The 21,607-nt window shown below is 35.0% G+C and overlaps 2 protein-coding genes across 4 annotated transcripts; one reads left to right on the forward strand and one right to left on the reverse strand.

Moving 5' to 3' along the window:
- Positions 1 to 610: 610 nt before the first annotated feature.
- scyl2 (SCY1 like pseudokinase 2) lies at positions 611 to 13,955 on the forward strand. The gene is made up of 18 exons (XM_052575956.1): positions 611 to 758; positions 2,828 to 3,023; positions 3,237 to 3,394; positions 5,030 to 5,174; positions 5,645 to 5,794; positions 5,945 to 6,166; positions 6,362 to 6,478; positions 6,610 to 6,735; positions 6,978 to 7,154; positions 8,264 to 8,386; positions 8,595 to 8,708; positions 8,831 to 8,963; positions 9,102 to 9,220; positions 9,353 to 9,453; positions 9,611 to 9,689; positions 9,795 to 9,884; positions 10,019 to 10,138; positions 11,423 to 13,955. The coding sequence occupies exons 2-18, from the start codon at positions 2,847 to 2,849 to the stop codon at positions 12,059 to 12,061; spliced, it is 2,790 nt and encodes a 929-aa protein (XP_052431916.1). The 5' UTR covers positions 611 to 758; positions 2,828 to 2,846; the 3' UTR covers positions 12,062 to 13,955.
- Positions 13,956 to 14,447: 492 nt separating this feature from the next.
- Positions 14,448 to 20,630, reverse strand: si:ch211-244b2.3 (uncharacterized protein LOC557230 homolog). 3 transcript variants are annotated; one of them, XM_052575982.1, is made up of 13 exons: positions 20,458 to 20,630; positions 19,835 to 19,910; positions 19,016 to 19,059; positions 18,714 to 18,843; positions 18,475 to 18,622; positions 18,265 to 18,385; positions 18,032 to 18,128; positions 16,469 to 16,574; positions 16,241 to 16,346; positions 15,983 to 16,061; positions 15,404 to 15,467; positions 14,991 to 15,111; positions 14,448 to 14,613 (listed from the first exon to the last, which is right to left on the reverse strand). In XM_052575982.1, the coding sequence occupies exons 3-13, from the start codon at positions 19,023 to 19,025 to the stop codon at positions 14,606 to 14,608; spliced, it is 990 nt and encodes a 329-aa protein (XP_052431942.1). In that variant the 5' UTR covers positions 19,026 to 19,059; positions 19,835 to 19,910; positions 20,458 to 20,630; the 3' UTR covers positions 14,448 to 14,605. The 3 variants fall into 3 exon arrangements, with proteins under 3 accessions (XP_052431942.1, XP_052431934.1, XP_052431925.1); XM_052575974.1 differs by having other exon boundaries at positions 14,448 to 14,912; positions 15,404 to 15,470; positions 15,992 to 16,061; positions 20,458 to 20,629; XM_052575965.1 differs by having other exon boundaries at positions 14,448 to 14,912; positions 20,458 to 20,628.
- Between the last annotated feature and the right edge of the window lie 977 nt (positions 20,631 to 21,607).

The raw sequence follows: 21,607 nt of genomic DNA on the forward strand, positions 1-21,607 counted from the left end.
TATATTACTGTGCTCTGTGATTTTACTGTGCTTCTGATTTTCAAGTGGATTTGTATTGAAAAATGTAGCATAGTATGGTGTTACTAGGTATGTATAAGGCATTATTATTCAGAAAGACAAAGGGAAGTTTAATAGCTGCGATTATTTTAACTCCACAAATGCATGGATGCACTGGATTAATTGTAGTGTTACATATTAATGGTATTTATTAATTAATAATTGAAAAGAAAGTGAATTGCATGTTGGTACATTGACTGATTGTAATTGCATTAGATTTGAATTAAGTTTTTTTTTAGGTGCACTTTAATTCTCTGATATTTTTAACTCATTAAAATGCGTTCAAAACTCACATTCTGACTCCTGTTTCTTACAACAATATTTTGTTAAATTATTTTTATATTTATGAAAGCTACAGAGGGATCGATTTGAAGAAAGTCTGTCTACTATGTTTTTATTAGGTAGAGGGAATATAAGATTTTGAAAGGAAAATGATAGCTTTTTTTATTATAATGACATACGGTATTTGCGTGCCAAATAAAAAATCAAATAAATCTCAGCAAAAGATGATAGGTGAAGGTGAAGATATTTTGAAAAGAAGGACTTTTATCCTCGACTGTTCACACACATCGCGGAATCTCTCAGGTGTTTTGATGAAGTGTTATGGAGGCTGTTAGCCACCAGCACTGCTGACGGTTTTGTTACTGTCTACATCCTGCTCTTATTCACTCAGTCTCACTGTCAGCTCCTCTGGTGTAAAGGTAAGGCTGGAGGCTCCGTGTTTATGATCCGGACACTGATCCCGAAACTGTTTGGCGGTTATTGATCACTTCTGTGTGGCGACGCTTCACTTCATTAGCATTAGCATGTTAGCTCAGGTTATGTCGTGTTTTATTATTACACCTTGAAGGTAATAATATGTTTCGGTTTAAGAGAATTTCTCATGGATATTCGATACATAAGTAACACTTTGAGGTTTTGTTGCTTTGTGAAACATGTTTACATCGCTAGCCATTGTCTCTGGCTGTGTCTCTAAACCTACAGACTGTCTACCTTGACAGATTTTTAGGCATCATATATAATTCAAGACATATTTCTGTAGGTTCTTGTTTGGTGTCAAAGGAAAACGCTGGCGTGGTGAATAGAGTCTTGTTGACTTGTTTCGTTGAGTCTAAACCTGTCAGGCGCTCATTCGTTAAAAATATTAATATTTCATACCTCACACACCCTTCCTTCTGACGCCACTCCGTCCAACAATCACAGAGATTAATCACAAGAATCACAATAATACAATTATATATCAGTAAAATGACAAACATTCATAATAATTCAGTCTTTTATGATGCCCTGATGTTTAGTATTTAAGGGTTTGATTTCAGTCCATAACATTTTTTTTAATATGTGTGGTGATACTGTACCTTAGTAGTAATCTCTACTAATAGTCAGTTATTTTAGTATAATTGATATATTCTTAGTTTTTTGTTATGTATGTTGTTAGTTATTACCAGTATTTATTTGTGTAATTACAGTGTAATGTCCTAAATCTTACCCCTAAATGTAATTTTAGTTTTAATTAGTGATGTATTTAGAGCTTTCATTTTAATTTTATTATTTATTTTTATTTTAAGTTATTATTTGTGGCATCATTGTTTCAATTTTTATGTTTTATTAGTTGTTTTATTGTGCATTTTAAAGTGTTTTTTATTTTTATTTTTTATTTTATTTTACTTTTTTAATGGTTGTTAATGTAGGGGCGTGTAAGTATAATATTAGTTATAACAGATGTTGATTTATCATTTATTATGCAGAAGTTGGTAAGAAAAAAAAAACAGTTTTTAAATTAACTTAGTTTTTGATGTTATTATTTTATTTTGTGTGTGTTTACTGCTCAGAACCTAGCCGAACTAAATCCAGAGCCAAATTAAAGCTGCAGTCGGTAACTTTTGACGCTCTAGCAGTTAATAAACAGAACTGCTCGCGTCTTGCGGAAGAACATCGTAGCCGGAACTACTTCTCTCTGTTTATGTCCATGAAGAATCACAAAGGTACTGGGTTCCTCCGCCGCGGTACCCCCGAACCAATCTAAAATAGTCCGAATATTAACACTTATTATAGGTGCACCCTAGTGATTCAGGACAAGCTAAAAACACGGTTTGGAAAATGGATTCATGGTGTACTCGCTTAGTCTGTATAAAGAAATTTATCAGGTTTAAAATCGGTTGTTATCATTGAGTTTTTTTCTGTTTTTATGGACTGCTATTTCATTTTTAAAGAGTCTGTTCACCTCAGTTTTTTTGTTTTATTCACTTGTTACAAAGCACTATGTGTTTCTTCTGTGGAGCACAACAATTGATATTGAAGAGTGTTTCAGTTTGGTTTGTACGTAGAACAAAATTCAGTGCGGTCTAAAATGTGCATCACTTTGCTTTGTACAGATATTTGTTACATAAGTGTTACATAAAATCATCCAGTGTTATTTTAGTATGATTTACATACTATTAATTTAAAAAATATATTTTCAATCAGCTGTTGTTTGTTATCCTTTGTTTTAATATAATTTATATATATATTTTTTAATTCATTTTTATTTATTTTCCATTATAAGTTTTAGTAGTTGTAGTGCTTCTACCTAAACTTAAGTGAAAAGTGTAAACTATTTTATTTTTATTTTACTTCAGCTTTTTTTTTTTCAGTTAACAAAAATATTTTATTAGTATTAGTTTCTAGTATTGTACCCAGTGTTCAGTTCGCTGTCTTTGTCCAACCAGAAGCCTGACAACATGATGAAATAACTCCTAAAGCTCATATACGGTTTTACTTCCTGTTGCAGGTTGACAGTTAGTAAAATCATGGAGTCCATGCTAAACAAGCTAAAGAGCACCGTGACCAAGGTGACGGCTGACATGACCAGTGCTGTCATGGGCAACCCTGTGACGCGGGAGTTTGAGGTGGGCCGACACATCGCCAGCGGGGGTCCAGGGATGAGCTGGAGGATCTACAACGGCACCAAAAAATCCACCAAACAGGTTTTTTCATATGGATGAAACATAATATGACATGATCATGTGATTGGCATGCTGACTGCACGAATGTAAACCAGAGCTGTTGAGCAGTTGAATGTATGGATATTGTTTAAAAATAAATACAAATCCAAATATTTGTAAAAAAAAAAAAAATGTGTGGAATGTATGGGCATTGACATTTTACACTGCTTCAAATTTGCATTCTGCTTCCCCCAGGAAGTGGCAGTCTTTGTGTTCGATAAGAAGATCATCGATCGCTATCAGAAGTTCGAGAAGGATCAGATCATTGATTCACTGAAGAAAGGAGTTCAACAGCTGACGCGGTTACGACATCCGCGTCTCCTCACAGTTCAGCACCCACTGGAGGAGTCCAGGTGACCACAGTGTGAACACCCATTAACACATGCTACGAGACAAACTGTGCTTTAAAACCTAGTGAGCTGTCAACGTGGACAGCATTTTGGGAAGCGTAGTCGAAAATGTTTTCTAGGTCAGCTCATTACTTTTTGAACAAATCCAGAGTCTTATCATTACCTCATTGAAAATGCACTTCATTTCTTATCCACTTTGATTTAGTTTCTTTTAGTAGACTCTGAAGCTTCAGTAGCAAAAAAATCCACTCATGATTAAAAAAAAGTTCAGAGCTTTTTCTTTATTTAAGATTTGGCTCTTGTGCTAATACAATCAATATGTGTCTGTGTGGAGGCATGAGATCAAAAGCAGCAGTTCGTCTGTGGAAAATCTCTCCAGAATAATACATGGATCTCTTAGGAGATGTCAGACTTAAGCTTCGTTCCAGAATATAGTCTTGCAGTCTACATGTTATCCTAACTAAACACGATGCGATAAGATTCTGCGACACGCAGTTCGTCTGTTCACACCCAGACGTGACGAATGTACAAGATACAATGAAACCGATTACAAATCACAGCCAATCAGAAGAGCATGTGAGTGGGCTCTCTTACACTTGCAGTGAAATAGATAAGAACATGATCAAATCAATACAATTAAATCATTTTGCATTTAAAAAACAAAAAATAAAATCAGTGGCTGATAGAATCCTGGTCATGGAACCTTTTTCTCATCATGACAAAATGCAGATCGTTGGAAAGGCTACATATTTAGTGACTATTTTGTGGTAGAAGTAATATCGTGACCGAAATATATGCATTTGTACAGCAAGGCTTCTGCCTACACCTTTTTTTGGAAATTATGTTCATTTATTTATTTGTGAAAAGTTGTCTGTAAGGACTGAAATAAACGGAATTGAAAAAGTAAATTGAATTTGTGCCACAAAAATTGTATTTTTGGTATAGCGCCTAAACAGAATCTCACAGGAACTTTGATTTTTGTGATATCAACTTCAAATTTGGAATATAACTTAGTTAGACATAGTTAGACTTATGGTTTTATTACTTTATTGCAATGGAAGTCATACACAATGATATAAACAATCAGTAGCTTAGCTCTCTGTAACAACATTGCAGGAAAAAAAATCATTAAGCCTATATATAATATACTATAATGGATGTTAATGAAGTTATCGCTATAGGTATCCCTATATTATCATTCTTGGAGTGAACAGGCCTTAACTGTCATGAAACTTTAGAAGTGACTGATTTGACACACTTTATTGATCATACATGCTACACCAATAGTGCTCCTTAAGTGAATTTGGTGATAAAACAACAGTCATTGTTGCCTGCCTCACAATAGTCTGAAATTAGCACGTTGCTGTGCTGACAGCTCAATGCTTTAATGAGCACAAACATTAAAAGTTTTGGTACTGGATGAAAGTGGGCAGCTCACTGTTTTTTTTTTTTTTTTTTTTTTTTTTTAATGGACCATCAGACTTTCTACTTTTACATTTTAGCTTTAAAAATACTAGAAATGTACATAAAACGGCTATGTGTATCTGCAGTGTGGCTCAGAAATGTCTCCAGGTTAGTACTTTCCGTGCTTTTGTCATCGCGGTCCTCACTTGGATGTCTCTGTCTCTTGATCTCTAGAGACTGTCTGGCGTTCTGCACTGAGCCCGTGTTCGCCAGTCTGGCCAATGTGCTCGGCCAGTGGGACAACCTCCCTAGTCCTGTTCCCACAGACATCAAAGAATACAAACTCTACGACGTTGAGACCAAATACGGCTTACTGCAGGTGAGACGTTTCTTATACATCTGAAAAAAGAGGTGCTGGAGCCTCCCAGACACAGGTAAAAGTGAAGGGAAAAATTTGAAACGCATTTTTACTCAATATTTGTATATAATACAATTTAACAAATATATTTCCTATTTAAATTGTATTTCTTACACAGTTTTATAATTAAAATGTAGCTTTTTTTTTGGGTTATTTACCATCAACATTATCTTTTATATAACTGCAGTCAGCATAAATTATTTCAAGATAATGCATCCGAATGTTTAACACGATGTTTTATTATAATACACTTATATTTTTTAATATTAAAATTGCTGTTAGTTTAAATTAATATTAAGTGTAATAAATATTATTTAACAAAATACTTTTTTTAAAGGCAGTTCAACAACATGTACTATTTTGTTTTAGTTTTGTAGCTCATGAAATATCTTTTTTTTTTAATCTTTGTCTCTCCCGGTTGTCTCTCTCAGGTCTCGGAGGGTTTGTCGTTCCTTCACAGCGGGGTTAAAATGGTTCATGGTAACTTGTGTCCAGAGAACATCATCTTGAATAAGAGCGGAGCCTGGAAGATCATGGGCTTTGACTTCAGCATCTCCTCTAGTAACCCGTCTGACGCTGAGGTTAGAAACGGCCGTTATTGTCTCTAAAGTCGCGAAGAACAGACACAGTGCAGTCTTGAACGCTCTCAGCTTTCTCTGTTCCAAATTTGAGCGAGCCGTCTTGTTGTCTTCTGTCTCGTAACATAGATGTCATGTATTCCTGTCTTTTAGCCCAAGTACGTTTGTAAAGAGTGGGACCCCAATCTCTCGCCTCTCTGCCTCCCGAACCCAGAATACGTGGCTCCTGAGTACATCCTGTCCGTCAGCTGTGACGCGGCTTCTGATATGTACTCGCTGGGCGTCTTGATCCACGCCGTGTTCAATGAAGGCAAACCCGTCTTTCAGGTCAACAAGCAGGACATATTCAAGAGCTTCAGCCGACAACTGGACCAGGTGAAGAGTCCAAACAATGCATTTCATACATTGAGACAGTGAGGCTATGCCTTCCACACAATTGTGGAATTAACTATTACATTTTAAGGCAGATGAACTTCCCATTTCTAGTGCTATAGTAGTAATGCAGTACCCAAATACCAGCAGTGCCACAACACTTGATGATATATAAATGAGCCTCATTCTTGTGTGTAGCTGAGCCATCTAAGTCCAGGAGTATTGAGTCAGATCCCAGAGGAGGTCAGGGATCATGTGAAGATGTTGCTCAACATCACGTCCAACGTGCGTCCAGACGCAGACCAGATGACAAAGGTCAAACCTTTTTTTCTTTTTTTGTAATCTTTCATTGTATTGAATAAGAATTCCCATACATGATGTTATCTTGATTGTGCAAGACTGTGACTGAGAGTGAAATTGACATTTCAGTGTATACATGTGCTCAGATTCCCTTCTTCGATGATGTTGGAGCGATGACCCTTCAGTACTTCGACTCGCTTTTCCAGCGGGACAACTTACAGAAGTCTCAGTTCTACAAAGGTCTCCCAAAAGTTCTGCCCAAGTTGCCCAAGGCAAGGACAAATATGTGCACAAAGTAATTCAGAATGAAAGTGGAACGGAAATGGAACACCTATTGCAATTTGCAGTTCATTTAACAAAAAAAAACTAGCAAGAAATATGGATTTGATTGGCATTATTATATACCTAGATTTTTTTATAGCCCTTTTGCAGCAGAAAAAAACAAGCAAAAACTAGCTGTAGCTCTGTATATTTCTATTTCTAAGCTGAATGCCTACTGTTTTTCTCTTCTCAGAGAGTGATAATATATAGAATCCTCCCGGCTCTCGCGTCTGAGTTTGTGAACCCCGACATGGTTCCGTTTGTTCTTCCAAATGTGCTGCTCATCGCTGAAGAGTGCACAAAGGAGGAATACGTCCGCCTCGTTCTCCCAGACCTCACCCCAGTTTTCAAACAGCAGGAGCCAGTACAGGTACACACTCATACTATTGATCCACCCCTCATCCCACTCCACATACTAGCTCACATACTCTAGGACTAAGCTATCACTTAACCTTTCTGGCCCTGTCATTAATGACACACTTGATGTGAACTTGCAGTCTTGTGGACTTGCAATGGCTGCCGCATGCCTGTGTAATCCATAACGTTCAAATATGTAATCACTTTCTCTCTTTCATGCTATCAGGCCAGCAACATGGTGAGTGAGGTTTGAACGTTTGTCTTTGTAGTGGTTTATTTCATCGTTGCATTTGTATTATAAGTTTATATTTATAGTATTTTGGCTGCACTTGTTTGTTTCTACGGATAGTTTAATGTGGTTTTCATGAGTATGTTTGGTTGTTTTTGTTTTGTTTTATTTAGCTTTGTTTTTTTGTTTTGTTTTGTTTCCGAGTTGTTTTTTTCCTTTTGTTTAGCAGTGTTTTTTTGTTTTGTTTTATGTAGCTTTGCTTTATTTTTTTCTTGCTTGAAGTTTTTTTTCCTTTTGTTTAGCAGTGTTTTTTGTTTTGTTTTATTTAGCTTTGCTTTATTTATTTTTTTTTCTTTTGTTTAGCAGTGTTTTTGTTTTGTTTTATTTAGCTTTGCTTTATTTTTCTCTTGTTTGAAGTTTTTTTTCCTTTTGTTTAGCAGTGTTTTTTGTTTTGCTTTATTTAGCTTTGCTTTATTATTTTTCTTCTTTTGTTTAGCAGTGTTTTTGTTTTGTTTTATTTAGCTTTGCTTTATTTTTCTCTTGTTTGAAGTTTCTTTTCCTTTTGTTAGCAGTGTTTTTTGTTTTGTTTTATTTAGCTTTGCTTTATTATTATTTTTCTTTTGTTTAGCAGTTTTTTGTTTTGTTTTATTTAGCTTTGCTTTTATTATTTTTTTTCTTTTGTTTAGCAGTGTTTTTTGTTTTGTTTTATTTAGCTTTGCTTTATTTTTCTCTTGTTTCAAGTTTGTATTGATTTTTTTATTTTTGTTTAGCGTTGTTTTTGTTTTGTTTTGTTTTGCTTTCTCTGTTTTTCTAGTGCTTCATATCACTATGTTGGTGATATTGTTGGTCTTTAGAAATCAAATGATTTCCTTGATTCTCTTTTGTATATCCAGATCCTGCTGATATTTCTACAAAAGATGGACCTACTTTTGACCAAGACGCCTCCTGAAGACATCAAGAACAGTGTTCTGCCCATGGTTTACAGAGCAGTGGAGGCCCCCTCTACTCAAATACAGGTGACCACACCATAAACTTGTTTAGATGAGGGGAAAAAAAAATGTAGTACAGTAATTAGATTTTCTAGTTTAATTAGTATTTTAATTTAATTGATGTATTTTCAGGCATCAGTGTAATTTGACACCCGAATAGCTTAAATCATTTATTTCAGACATTTAAAAAAATAAAGCATAACAGCGTGTTTTTTTTTTTTTTTTCTCTAAACAGGAACTTTGTCTAAATATCATTCCCACGTTTGCCAATCTAATCGAGTACCCATCTATGAAGAATGCACTTATCCCTCGTATCAAATCTGCCTGTTTAAAGACATCCTCACTAGCGGTTTGTGTCCTTACGCCTCTTATGTTTTCCAGTTACATAAGTGAATGTCAGTTTGGAAAAGGACTATTAAAGTTTGTTTTTATAATGGAAGATTCATTCCTCCATTGGCTGCCCTTTTTCAGGTGAGGGTGAACTCTTTGGTGTGCCTAGGCAAGATCCTGGAGTACTTGGATAAATGGTACGTCATTGACGAAATTTTACCGTTCCTGCAACAAATTCCATCCAGGGAGACAGCTGTGCTCATGGGCATTTTGGGTAATTTTTGATTCTTTTGTCACATTTTATTTATTTTTATGTGGATGACTGAGACTTTCCTACACAAAGTTCAATATATATATTATATAAAATTCAATAAAGTTCAATATATAATATATAAAATTTGCTATTTTTCAGGCATCTACAAGTGCACTTTCACCCATAAGAAATTGGGCATCCCAAAAGAGCACCTGGCTGGAAAGAGTTTACCACATCTGGTGTCACTTAGTATCGATAACAACCTTAACCTTAACCAGGTGACAAAACACACATTCACTTTACACATAAACTTCCGGGTGTTTTTGTTCATCCACAGATTCACTTCAGCTCGGTTGCATAGATTCTGTTCACACTGCTTCTGATCTTAAACCGTCTCTGATGTGTTTCAGTTTAACTCTTTCATGGCTGTGATCAAGGAAATGTTGAATCGCCTGGAGGCAGAGCATAAGACCAAATTAGAGCAGCTGCACGCTATGCAAGAGCAGCAGAGGTTGCCTTTTTTGGTTATTTCTCAGTTCATCGTGTTTATTTCTTCTTATAATGCAGTTTTATTAATAAAACAATATTCTGTTTTTATGTTGCATTCACATGAGCATTGAGCTGCTCCCATTCTAAGACTTAAGTGATGAGTATTCTGTCCTTTTTAGGAGTTTAAACATTACAAACCACATGAACCAATCAGAAGAGACTAAGAACACACCCAGCCCGGCCACACAAGTCAGAGATGTGAGTAAACACATTTGCTGAATGGCCCATAAGCAAGCCACAGCTTAGAAATATGGCTATGCTGTGATATTAACAGCAATTGTGATTTTCTTTGCTTCCTAATAGATCGATGAGATCTTTGGTGGCAGTTCAGGAAGTGCAGGTGTGAATGGTAAAGAGAACGGTTCCTCGTCAACTGCATCACAACCCTCACGAGTGAGTGCGTCTTAACTAGTTATGATATTTTGGCCCTGCATTGCTTAACTGAGTGTTGTTTTTCTTGTGAAGTTTAGATGGTTGTTGACTTTCGACCTGGTTGATGTGCTAACTGTTGTTTGTGGTACATTCAGGTGTCTCTCACCTTGGAAGAAAAGCAGCGTTTGGCTAAAGAGCAGGAACAGGCGGCTAAACTAAGAAGCCAGCAGCCACTGGCTCCACAGAGCATCAAACCAGCCACAACGACACCGCAGGTAACACACACACTGTCCAGAGCTCTCACTGGAAACCTGGTGTCACTGTCACACATGGAATTCATTACCAGAGTCAATTTCTTCATATTCACGTCAGTGTTCACTTTGTACTGTTTGTCATTTATATCTACCGGGAGTGTTGAAATTTGGACGTCACATCAGAATGTTCAGTCTAATCTTTCACTTGTTACTGTTACGAGAATAAACTAATTAATAGATTCCTTGAAAAGAGGTGATATATATATATACATAAAAAAAGAAAGCTGTAATTTTAAATGTGATTAATAACCTGCATTTTTGCACCTTGTGCCTGAACCATGTTATACATGAATACATGAATACAATGAGTCCTGTGTATTTGTGACCTCTAAATAGGAAAATATGCTATTAAATGTATCACAGACTGTATGTTTCCAACGAGTGATAACATAATCTTTATAGGAAACTGAGAGTCTCATTTTGCAGTTTTAAATATAATCTTTATTGTTAAACAGCAGGGTTTCTGAAGTAAAACGTCATGCCAGTCGACCCATACTCTGGAACTTCTTTTATATCGGAATCTTTTACAATATGTGACCCTGGACCAAATCCAGTCATACGGGTCAATTTTCAGAAATTGAGATTTGTACATCTTCTGAAAGCTGAATAAATGAGCTTTTCATTGATGTATGGTCAATAGGATCTGACATAATCAAAAATTTAGTTTATATATATATATATGGTAGGAAATGTAAAAAATATATTCATGGAACATGATCTTTACATAATATCCTAATGATTTTTGGCATAAAAGAAAAATGGATAATTTTGATCCATGCAATGTATTTTTGGCTATTACTACAAATATACCCCAGCAGCGACTTCAGACTGGTTTTGTGCTCCAGGGTCATAAATGTTCGCTTGAATCTTTTCTTCAAATGTACAGTTTTCATATAATCACTGTTTTTCTTTTAGGTTTTTATTTGCTTGCATATTTTTCAGTTCTTTATAGTAAAACTAGTCTTAACACACACCTATTAATTTTTTGGTCAAACTTGTCGTCACTCCCTCAGCTGAAACAGTCTTGCAGCAGTGTTTTAACTAGTTCATGTAATTTAATGCCAAGGTTATATAAATGTACATTAACAAAAATGAAACCTTTGCTACATTTACAATGTTAACAACTGTGGAAGTGTGTCATTATGGCCTGTGAATAGGGTTCATTTTGATTCTGGGAAGTGCATACTATAACTTACGATTTTTGTATTTTTTTCCATATACCTTTTATTGATTTTATTGTTGAAGGCGAAGGATCTGACCAACAGTCTTTTGAACACCATGACATCTGTGAACACCCTCTCTTTGAACTCTGGGACCAGGACGATGCCCATGCAGGGCGCCACCATATCTACCTTCCCAGCTGGACCCACTATGGGTGGAATGGGCACTATGGGCGTCAGCAATGGTTTTAACTCGCCCATGGGATTCCAGGCGGGAGGTATGGGAATGGGCATGAGACCCGCTGCCCCTGGCCTTTACGGAGGCATGGCCACAACTACCAGCACTCCCAATTTCAGTGCCCTCACCCAGAACCAGAGCCTAAACCAACCCAATAAGCCCACAGACATGTCAGCCCTAGACTCCCTCTTCACTTCTAGCAAACCTAAAGTCAGTATGAACCAAATGGCCCCTAAAACGGCTCCAGGAGCCACTGCACCTTCCCCATGGATCAATCAGTTTGGTAGAGGACAACCTTCCCAGCCTGCACCCATGCAGGCGACTCCGATGGGGATGGCAGGAGTTCAGGGTGGTTTTGGAATGCAAGCAAACCCGTTCTTCAACCCTCAGAACTTCTCGCAACCTGCGGCCTCTTCAACAGCGAACACTGGGACGATGAAGCAAAGCGCTTCAGTCAACAACGATCTCAAGGACCTCTTTGGGTAAAACATTTGCCTTTCGTTCCCGCTGTGTGGGAATCAAAATGAAATGACATCAGCAGCGAAGATGACAGTCAGAATTTGGTTGGACGGGTGGACATGGTATGTTTGAAAGGGTTCAAAACAGATATTCTGGTCTTTTATTTAGCCATTATCAATGGTGAGCCTCCCTCGGACAGTCAGCTCATCTCATCGTGTGAATCTAAAGCAGACGGCACCAAACAAACATCATGTTTTTACAGAAAGCTTGGACTCTTCTACTGAAAGCTGCTTCGGGCGGTGGATGCCTTGCGTTCATTGTATCGTTTGACTTAACAGTCGCACCAAAAAAAAAAAGATTCAGATACTAAAGGAGTAACAACTGGGCATAACCAACTCAAGCACTTTTTGGTTTCATTTCCTTTTTGCTTGAGCCTCACGCTGAATGAGTCGACTTCCTTTACCAGAACAAACATCATCGATTGCCCCTAGGATAGTGTCTCGCAAAAGGAAGTCTCCCAGTTGTGTTCTCCCTCGTCAGCGGTCATACGATAAGTAAAGCAAGAGCTGGTGCAGTCCATAATTTGTGTATATGTTGTATCTGGTTATTATTATTGAGTTTCATTCTGATGACATGATCCACTGAGGTAGAATATCTTAAAGAAACAACACTGTCTTCATATCGTAGGTGCACTAAACGTAACGACTGTAGTTGGGTTTTGAGATTAGGTTGGGAATCTTGGGATGTTTGTGTAAAACAGAATCCACCAGTTTCATTCATGAAACACCTAGATGATTTTTGTTTGTGTGTGTGTGTGTGTGAATTTGTTTGTTAAACTCTCTCTTGAAAAAGGGTCATATTTCATCCCGAAATCAAAAGACAAAGTCAAATATGCAAAACTGCAGGGTAAATCATGCGTTACTGTAATACAATAGTAAAAATATTTTTTTTTTACACAATACTCAACTACTTTCATCTGCGTACATACCATTTTCATTGTTAAAATAATATTTTTTCACATTATGGTAATGAGGATGAAAAAAAATGTATGCATTATGAAAATGAGAGAAAAAAATCACTTTATGGTAATTTATGTTTTGACTTATGTTTTGTGATGAGAATCGGTGGGAAATTAGATAAATTGTCAAAAATGTCAATGTATAAAATAAAAAATAGGTGTCTGTAAGCAAAATTACAATTTCCGCATTTAGATTTGGGGATAAAATATGCATTTCTGCAGCTATATATGGTGAATTGTAGCATTCAGTTGAGTGCTTTAAAAGAAGTGTGTTTCATGAATGAGGCCTGATGTGTCTGTTTCCCTTTGGGTTCTCTGCCGTTTGTTAAACCTGTATTATCATGTAATTTTGTGTTTCCTGGGGAAGTTACGGATCATGCCACGGCATTACATGTGGTCCAATTTTTGTTTGTTATGTTTGTGTGATTTTATTATATGGGCAGTTTCCTGTTGTAAGGAGTGACCAACTACATTCCTTATCATATTATTCCATATCATGCTGCAACACAGCAAATCACCAAAATGATTATTATTTCTGAAAAAAAAAAAAAAAAGATTGACTTGAATGAAGTGTACAGTATATCGAGGTGAACTGCCACTTTTTTATATACCGTTGCAAGTGAATGGCTTTCCTGCAGAGAATCTTTTATATCCAGACAGGTTTTATTCAAAGGGAATGCTTTTCCTGGTCTTGGGAATGAGAGCGGCCTTATGTGGAGAGTTGTGCAATAACAGTTCTGTGAAAATAACTTTCTGTGTGAGTGTTTCACTACAAGCAGTTTTCAGATCGTCTAAATTAATGTAGATAAAACATCTGGATTGTTTTAATTTAAAAATAAAATGTGAACTGGATGGTTGGAAATGTGATTTTGGAATCAAATAAACTGATTATTTAAAGGGAAATGCCTTTTCACTTCAGTCATTTAAAAAAAAAAAATGTATTGATGTATTGAAGCATGCATTGTTTTATTTAAGCATATGGCCTCACAAATGGTTTATATGTAAAAAAAAAACCCTGTTTTTCTGATATGTGTGTGTGCATGTGTATATATATATATATATATATATATATATATATATGAATAAAATTTTTAGCGACTTTTAAAATTAACATTGTTTCCATGACAGTTAAGAACATTTCAATAATATAAGAAATATATATTTATAGTCCATATTTTTGTTTGGTACAGTTTTTAATAAAAATAATAATAATAATAATAAAAGAAAGGGTGTGCTTCATTGGCATGAAAGTAATGTTAATTCATTAAACGTGACCTGGACATGATCTTTATGAGAGTCATCTTCATTTGTATTTGCAGAAAATAATTTGAGCAAATTCTGTTAAATTGTTGAAGTCATGAAAACCTCAAAATGAAAGTAGGCATCAGAACATGCTTTTGTTTTCCCTATATTTTATATAGATTTAATAATATACATTTTCTCCCATAAAATTAATTGGCAGTTAAAAAAAACAAACAAAATAAACATTGCACAGACATGAATGTTGAAAGCTGTCATAAGATATGATAGGAAATGCGATCTTCAAATCATAGTTAATGCACTGAGAAAAAAAGAGAAAATAATAGAAACAGAATTGTTTCAAGTACATAATCACAATGAAGCCATTATTTTATGGCAATTAATAAAACAATATAGGCACATAAGTTAGCATGGACAAGTGAACATCATTTTGCTATTGCTAATGGCCAGCAGACACTCCATGCCTCGCCATCCTGAGATTGTTCATATAAAGCTAGTAAATATTAAAGTAAACATAAAAGATGAGGCAGGTGAGGTCTTATGGCTGAATGCGGCGTACAGATCTACTGGTGTTAGTAGACAGGTTGGTCTGGGTCATGTCTGCAACAAAACACAAGTGACTTCATGTACTTTTGTTCTAAATGACATGCGTTTCTATTAGTCTGTGCATTCACTCACCTGAGAAGTCTAGCTCGTAGTTGAATCTGCCCGCTCTGAATCTCAGTGTCCCAGTGGAGTCCTGCTGGTACTGCACTTCAATATCTTGACTTGACACGCTGCAATATCCCCGAGAACCACCCTACAAAGAGACAAAGTCCAAGGTTATTTCAGGCAGAAGGCGTGACTGTTTTGGTGTCGTTATGCGAGAATACGGTTTCAAAATGTCTCAGAAAGCAGGCGGCATGATGGCCACATTATTATTATTGTTGTTGTTGTTATTTTGTAAACGGATGTTTATTTTTCTGAATAAATCGCCTGGATACAGTTCTAGAATTAATTCGCTAGCAAGCTACCACCTAATAAGCACCCCAAATAATGTAATAAATAAAATAAATAAATAAAATAAATGTGTTCTGTAAAGATTTATTTACTTTCTTATAATCCTTCCATTGGCCATCCATGTCCATGAACTGCCAGTGAGCTGGAGGCAATGTACTGTGATAAGAGAAGAAACATTAAAAAAAAGTTTGTATTGTAATGGACACATAACATCAACAATAGAACCAAAGTTTAATTGTGATTATTATTATAATTTACATTTATTATTATGATTATTTTCATTTTTTTTTTTTTTTTTTTACAGAATCAATTTTCTAAATATATTCTGAAACCAAATTTTTGCCAGAGAATAAAAATAGAATAAAGGTAAATGCAACTCGACTTTTTATCTCACATTCTGACTTTGTTCTGGCAATTACGAGTTTATAACTCACAATTCAGAATTGTATTTTTTTTTTTTTTTTTTTTTTAATTTACATTTCACAATTTAGATTTTTTTTTTTCCTGAATTTTTAGACCCCTGACTGCACACACATGCATAATACTGAGAAAAACATAAGAATTGTTAGACATAAGAAAAGTTATAACTGTTTTATTTAACTTTTATACATTTATCCTGTAGCGTAAATGAGCTTCTGTAATAATTTCCTCTTCAATGAATGGATTAATACCTGTTTGTTTGCTGGATTCCACTGGCGATTCTCCTGACAGCTCTTTTTGTCCCATATTTATTGTTCAACTGATACATTCCTGCAGACATGAAGACTAAATAAATATACTCCACAATAGACAGTAACCTTAACATCATGTTTTCAACTTGCGACACATTTCTCTTCTCTTCAGACGACATTCCCAATCAGACGTTTTAGAACAAAAGTCCTCTGCTTTTTCCTTATTTTAGTAGTACACTGCAGACTTCTGTATCTTACCACTGAAGTAAAGAGTGTAAGAGAATCGTCTGGCAGTGAATGAAACTTGGCACTGTGGGTTGAGCTGATACAACCTCTCGATTTCCGCGCTATCCAATGAACATTCCTGTAGACACACAAAAAGTCCAATAAACTGTTAGGTTCAAATTGAAAATATCATTTGATAGAGTAAGTGGATTTGGATGTGACAGCAGTGTTGTTTGTTTGCATATAGATACTAGAACTCACTGGTTTCTGGTACTCGGTCCAAATACCCTCATCACCCATAAACTCCCAGATGTGTTGAGAAGAAGAATTCGTAGGGTTCGCAGAGGGAGATACCAGAGTTGGTGACCTGCATGTGATAAAAGGAAATCGAAGGTTTCGATACAAATACCATCTGAAAGATATTCGGTATTCTTCATGAAAAATCAGATTTAGGAACTGTCGATTAAAACAAAAGTAGTTCAGCTGATTAAACACATTTTACATAATCATAAATAAATCTAGAGATCATATTACTAATAATTTATAAATAATTTTGTAGGTTGACTTCTTGAAGAGTGTAAACACTGGGACACTAAAAATTAGACGAATCTTTCGTGTTGCATTAATTTTACGTAAAAATGTTTTGGTAACACTTTAGTATTGGGACTAGTTGCTTATTAGCATGCCTGTTATTAACCTACTGGCTGTTTATTAGTTCTTATTAAGAACATATTCTGCATGAATACTTAAACTACCCAATACTTAAACTTAACAACTACATTATTAATTATTAATAAGCAGCAAATTCTAAGTTTATTGAGGCAAAAGTCATCGTTAATGGTTGGTTAATAGGGATAATTGACCATTTTTTTTACAAAAAAATGTAACATAAATTTGAATATTGGCTCTCTGATGAGTGTCTCTATAAGAATCCGTAAAACCATTCTTACATAAATGTCTTACTTTTATGATAAAACATATTTTCTTAATATAATGATTACTTAAATGTCCGAAGAATTGTGAGATGTATAAATACTGGTTTAACTAATAACGGTTTAAGAATTTGTCACATAATTATTACATTTCATCATTTTATGAACAACACATTAGTAGGTTAACTTTGGGGAGGAGTGTACTTTCTGAACGCTGTGGAGTTACGTATTCAACTTGTGCAAAACTGTTCCAAACAATTTACACATAAATTAGTATGTTGGGATCCCATGTTAGTATAAATCATTTTTAACAAATGTCAAATTTAGTTTACCTAAGAAAACTTATGAACAATTTTATAAAGAAATTAAATGGTTGGGTTGTTGAAGAGAATAAATACTGCAAAGCTATTTGTTAAATAATTCTTAAAAATGGTTTTAAAATGAATATTTGTATGCTGACTTTCAGAACATATAAAATTGAATAAAATATTCTTACACGTTCAATTTACATTACGGTTTTTTTTTGCGAACAATTTATACATTTATAGGGTGATTTTCTGAAGATTTGAAATATTTTGACACTACAAAAATGTAAGCATTTTTAAATAAATGCTGCTAAAACTTACATAAGAATAGCTTAAAACACGCGCTCAAAATTTTTTGTAAAACTTATAGTTGCGCAAGTAACAAAACAGAAGTAGGTTGACTTCCTGTAGAGTGTAAACGATATAAGTCACGATATAAGACTTTGCAAACCCATTCTAGCATAAATTATTGTTTTCAATGCAATGATTTACATAAGAATGAATTTTCAGTAATGTACATTATACGATTTCATGAGCAAAGCCAAACAAGAGGCAATACATCACAGCTAGAACAAATAAAGCTATACCTGTTTTGAATACTGCTGTCTGTTACGACTTCATTGAATTTTGGCCGCCGTCTCACTTTCCTCGACATGTGTGTGGACAGATTGGTTTGACTCATCGCTACAACATCCCCCCCAAAAAAAACACATTAAAAAAAGTTCAAACACAGACAAGTTAGCAGCTTTTCATTTCAAGAGAAATACAATAAAAATAAAATTGTCATAGCCTCGAAGGTCAACCTCATTTGTCTGCTTACCATTGAAGTCCACCTTGTACGACATGGTTCCTACAGCAAACTGAACTGAGCCCCTTGGGTTGCTGTTGTACTTCTGCTCTATAAAATCACTTTTAATCAAGGATGACCTCCCATCCGATCCCTAGAGGAATTATGGGAAATAAATGAGTGTTATATTTGGTGTATGCTGGTTTAACCAAATAAATCTAAGAGATTTCTAGTACCACTTACTTGAGATCCATATTCGCACCAGCGATGGTTATCTTTGTAATACCAGCCCATAACTTCTTTCTGGTTGTATGACAGCAGTGTATTACGCCGTATACTGAAGTAATCAAGACTGTCGACTGTCATTTCATCAAAGTCAATATAGGCAGGCCTGTGCAGTGAATGGAAAAGGCATAGTTTGATATTTAATAATCTATTCCTAATTGACCTATTTGTAATCAATTTGTTGAGGACGAACTCACCCCATGTCGAGGTTGATGGTGATCCCATTTGCCCCTGGCTGACAGTAATGGGCCTCAATGACGAAATCATTCAAGATCGAAACCCACTCACGTCCATTAAAAAGCTGCCACTCGAATTGATTACCTGAGGCTTTAAATGAATGGATGAATGACTGAATGAACGAATTGAAAAATGAATGAATGCAATGAAAAATGAGCAATCAGTCAATTCACTCAGTATGAAAACAACGTTGGGAATGTTCTTTTCTCCCAATAAAGAAACAGAAACCACCATAAAACGATTAATAAGCCAGAAGACGTACCTGTTGCCATGTTGTTTGCTGTTATCCCTCTCTGAAGTGTTTCCCTATAGTGAGATTTGAATATAAACATTGAAAATTATATTGTTCTGTTATATAAATACCACTCGTAACATCTCTTCAGAACAAAGTTAGTTTTAAAGAAAGTAATGCTTTGAGTGACTAGTTTTTAGGAAAGTAATGCATTGTTACTTTTATGCTACTTTTTGTCACCTGAGCTGGGCTTGCTTATACAGTCAGACCAAAATTTATTCTGACACTTTCATCAAATCACACATTATCTCAATTTATTCGCTATAGTTTAGGAAATGGTAACGACAAGAACTCAGAGTTAAACTGTCGGAACAAATCACTATCACAGTTAACTTTATTTTGCTGTCCTCACTTACATATATTAACTATAGTGTCCTGCACCCACTAGTAAAAAGAATATATATATATATAAAAAAATAATCAGGTGTCTGAATAATTTTTGATTTGACTGTATATTTTTTAATAACAAGAAACCCATATTTTCGTCAACTCTTAAAGGCCCTTTTGCACCTCACTCCCAATTTCTCTCAACACTGGGACAGGAGAGCTGTCAGTGAATAAATGGACGGGAAAAAAAAGTTACTTGCGTTACTTATTTGAAAAAGTAACTCAGATATTTATCATATATTTAAAAAGTAATCTGATTACATAACTAGCGTTCATTTCTATGCCTTAACCCCAACACTCAAACAGAGTGTGTGAAATAATGACATTCTAGATCAAATTGAACCAATCTACAGTCACAAGGTTCAAAAAGGTAAATTACTGTAGAATAATTGTGTCACCTACCTAAAGCATAAGAGCTGTCATCATATTTAGGGTCATAACTTCATAGCTCCTCTTGCTTAAATTCATCTTCACCCTTCTACAAAAAGAAACATCAGTTGCATGTCAGTAGAACTCTGAAGCGTTTCCTGTTTCCAGTTTGAATAAAATGTTGTTATTTTTTTTCAAGATTATAAACTTTATATCACAAACCATGTTTAAGTTTTAGCTAGTAAACTGCATAGCTCCACCTAAAGATAAAATAATACAATTGACGTTAAATAAAATTTGTTGGGAAAATCAGAAAGTAAACCGCGTTGTTGACTAACAGGGTAGTGTTGACATATTTACATGAACATGAAAGAAACCATTAAGAAGGCTAACCATCCATTAACCATTTTCAAGTAATAATAAAGGGATATTTTTATAAGTTTGTTAAGTTTAGCTTGCCGCTAAATCTTTTTTTTTTAATCAAACGTCACTTAAAATCGACGCATGTAAGAAAGTAAATTGCAGCAAATCGTACGTTCTATAGAATAATAACCCAACATAAAGCTGTTAATGGACGCTTTCAGAGTTGTTAAGTATCTAAAGTCGTGAAACTATGAATGTAAAATACATGAATGATTAGCCTATAGCCTACTTACCACATATAGTTCTAGACCCTGGGATATATCCATAGCATATTAAAAACCTAAAAACCGCATTTGTCAAATAAAGTTATCGTCGAATTCCCTGCTAGGACATAATTTAAAGTGCTCCAGAGTCCATGGCTTGCGCTGCTGACCCAGTTTCGCTTTCTTTTCAGCATCAGTTTCGACTCGTGATTTCCAAAGAAAGGTTCACTACGAATGATCGACGTGAACTGGATATCTCGTGCGTTGTGGCTGGCGGCAACTAAACACGTTTCAGTGCCTAAAGCAAGTTTTAAAAGATGTGCTTGCTTGTGGTAAATTCCTTTTTTATGTGTGTATTGGGTTGTGACTTCATTTCCAGCAAACCCAATCATGTTTTGGGGATAATTGTTTACCAGAAACAAAACAGTGAAGAACATGCTTGAAATATGAGATATTTCGGGAAAAAAAGAAAATCAAGATTAATACTTGTAAAAAAAATGTAAATCAAGTTGTAACTATTTACCTGTTTATGTAATAAAAATAAAAAAAAATCATATTTAGACAAGACAGTTGAGCCTGCGAAATTAATAATTAAAAAAAAGTATAAAAATGTTTTTGTTTTGTTACAAAATGCTTTTAGGCACAATACATAACTTGATATGTGATAGAAATTATCCTTTGATTGGAATTCATTAAAATACTATATAGAAACATGTTATTTGGTCAAATAAATTATAATATTAGATATTGTATGTGTATTAGTTAAATACGGCCACATTTATCATTTTATAATTTTATTTTCATCAATTATTGCATATAAAGGCATCCATATGACATTACAGACACTTTGAATATAGCATGTTGTATACCCAGGTAAACAGTTCAGTTTGTATTTAAAACCCCAAGTAAAAACAGGTTCATCCAAGTTATTGTTCATAATGACATAATTTAGTCTTGTACATTTTGCATATTGTATTTTTTTTAAAAAACAACAACAACACACAAAAAAAAATGCTGCATTGTGTATCAGATGATATTGCACATTGTTCAATATTCACACAGGATTTTGAATCCTTTGAGCATGTCTGTGAGAATCGAAATGCTAAAGATGGAAAATGAAAGTGTTCAACTTGAAAAAGTTTCCCAAGCTGTGTGTAAACATTGGTTCTAAGGCGGTTAC

This window comes from Carassius gibelio, chromosome A4, assembly GCF_023724105.1.
Source record: "Carassius gibelio isolate Cgi1373 ecotype wild population from Czech Republic chromosome A4, carGib1.2-hapl.c, whole genome shotgun sequence".
In the NCBI taxonomy this organism is placed as follows: Eukaryota; Metazoa; Chordata; class Actinopteri; order Cypriniformes; family Cyprinidae; genus Carassius; species Carassius gibelio.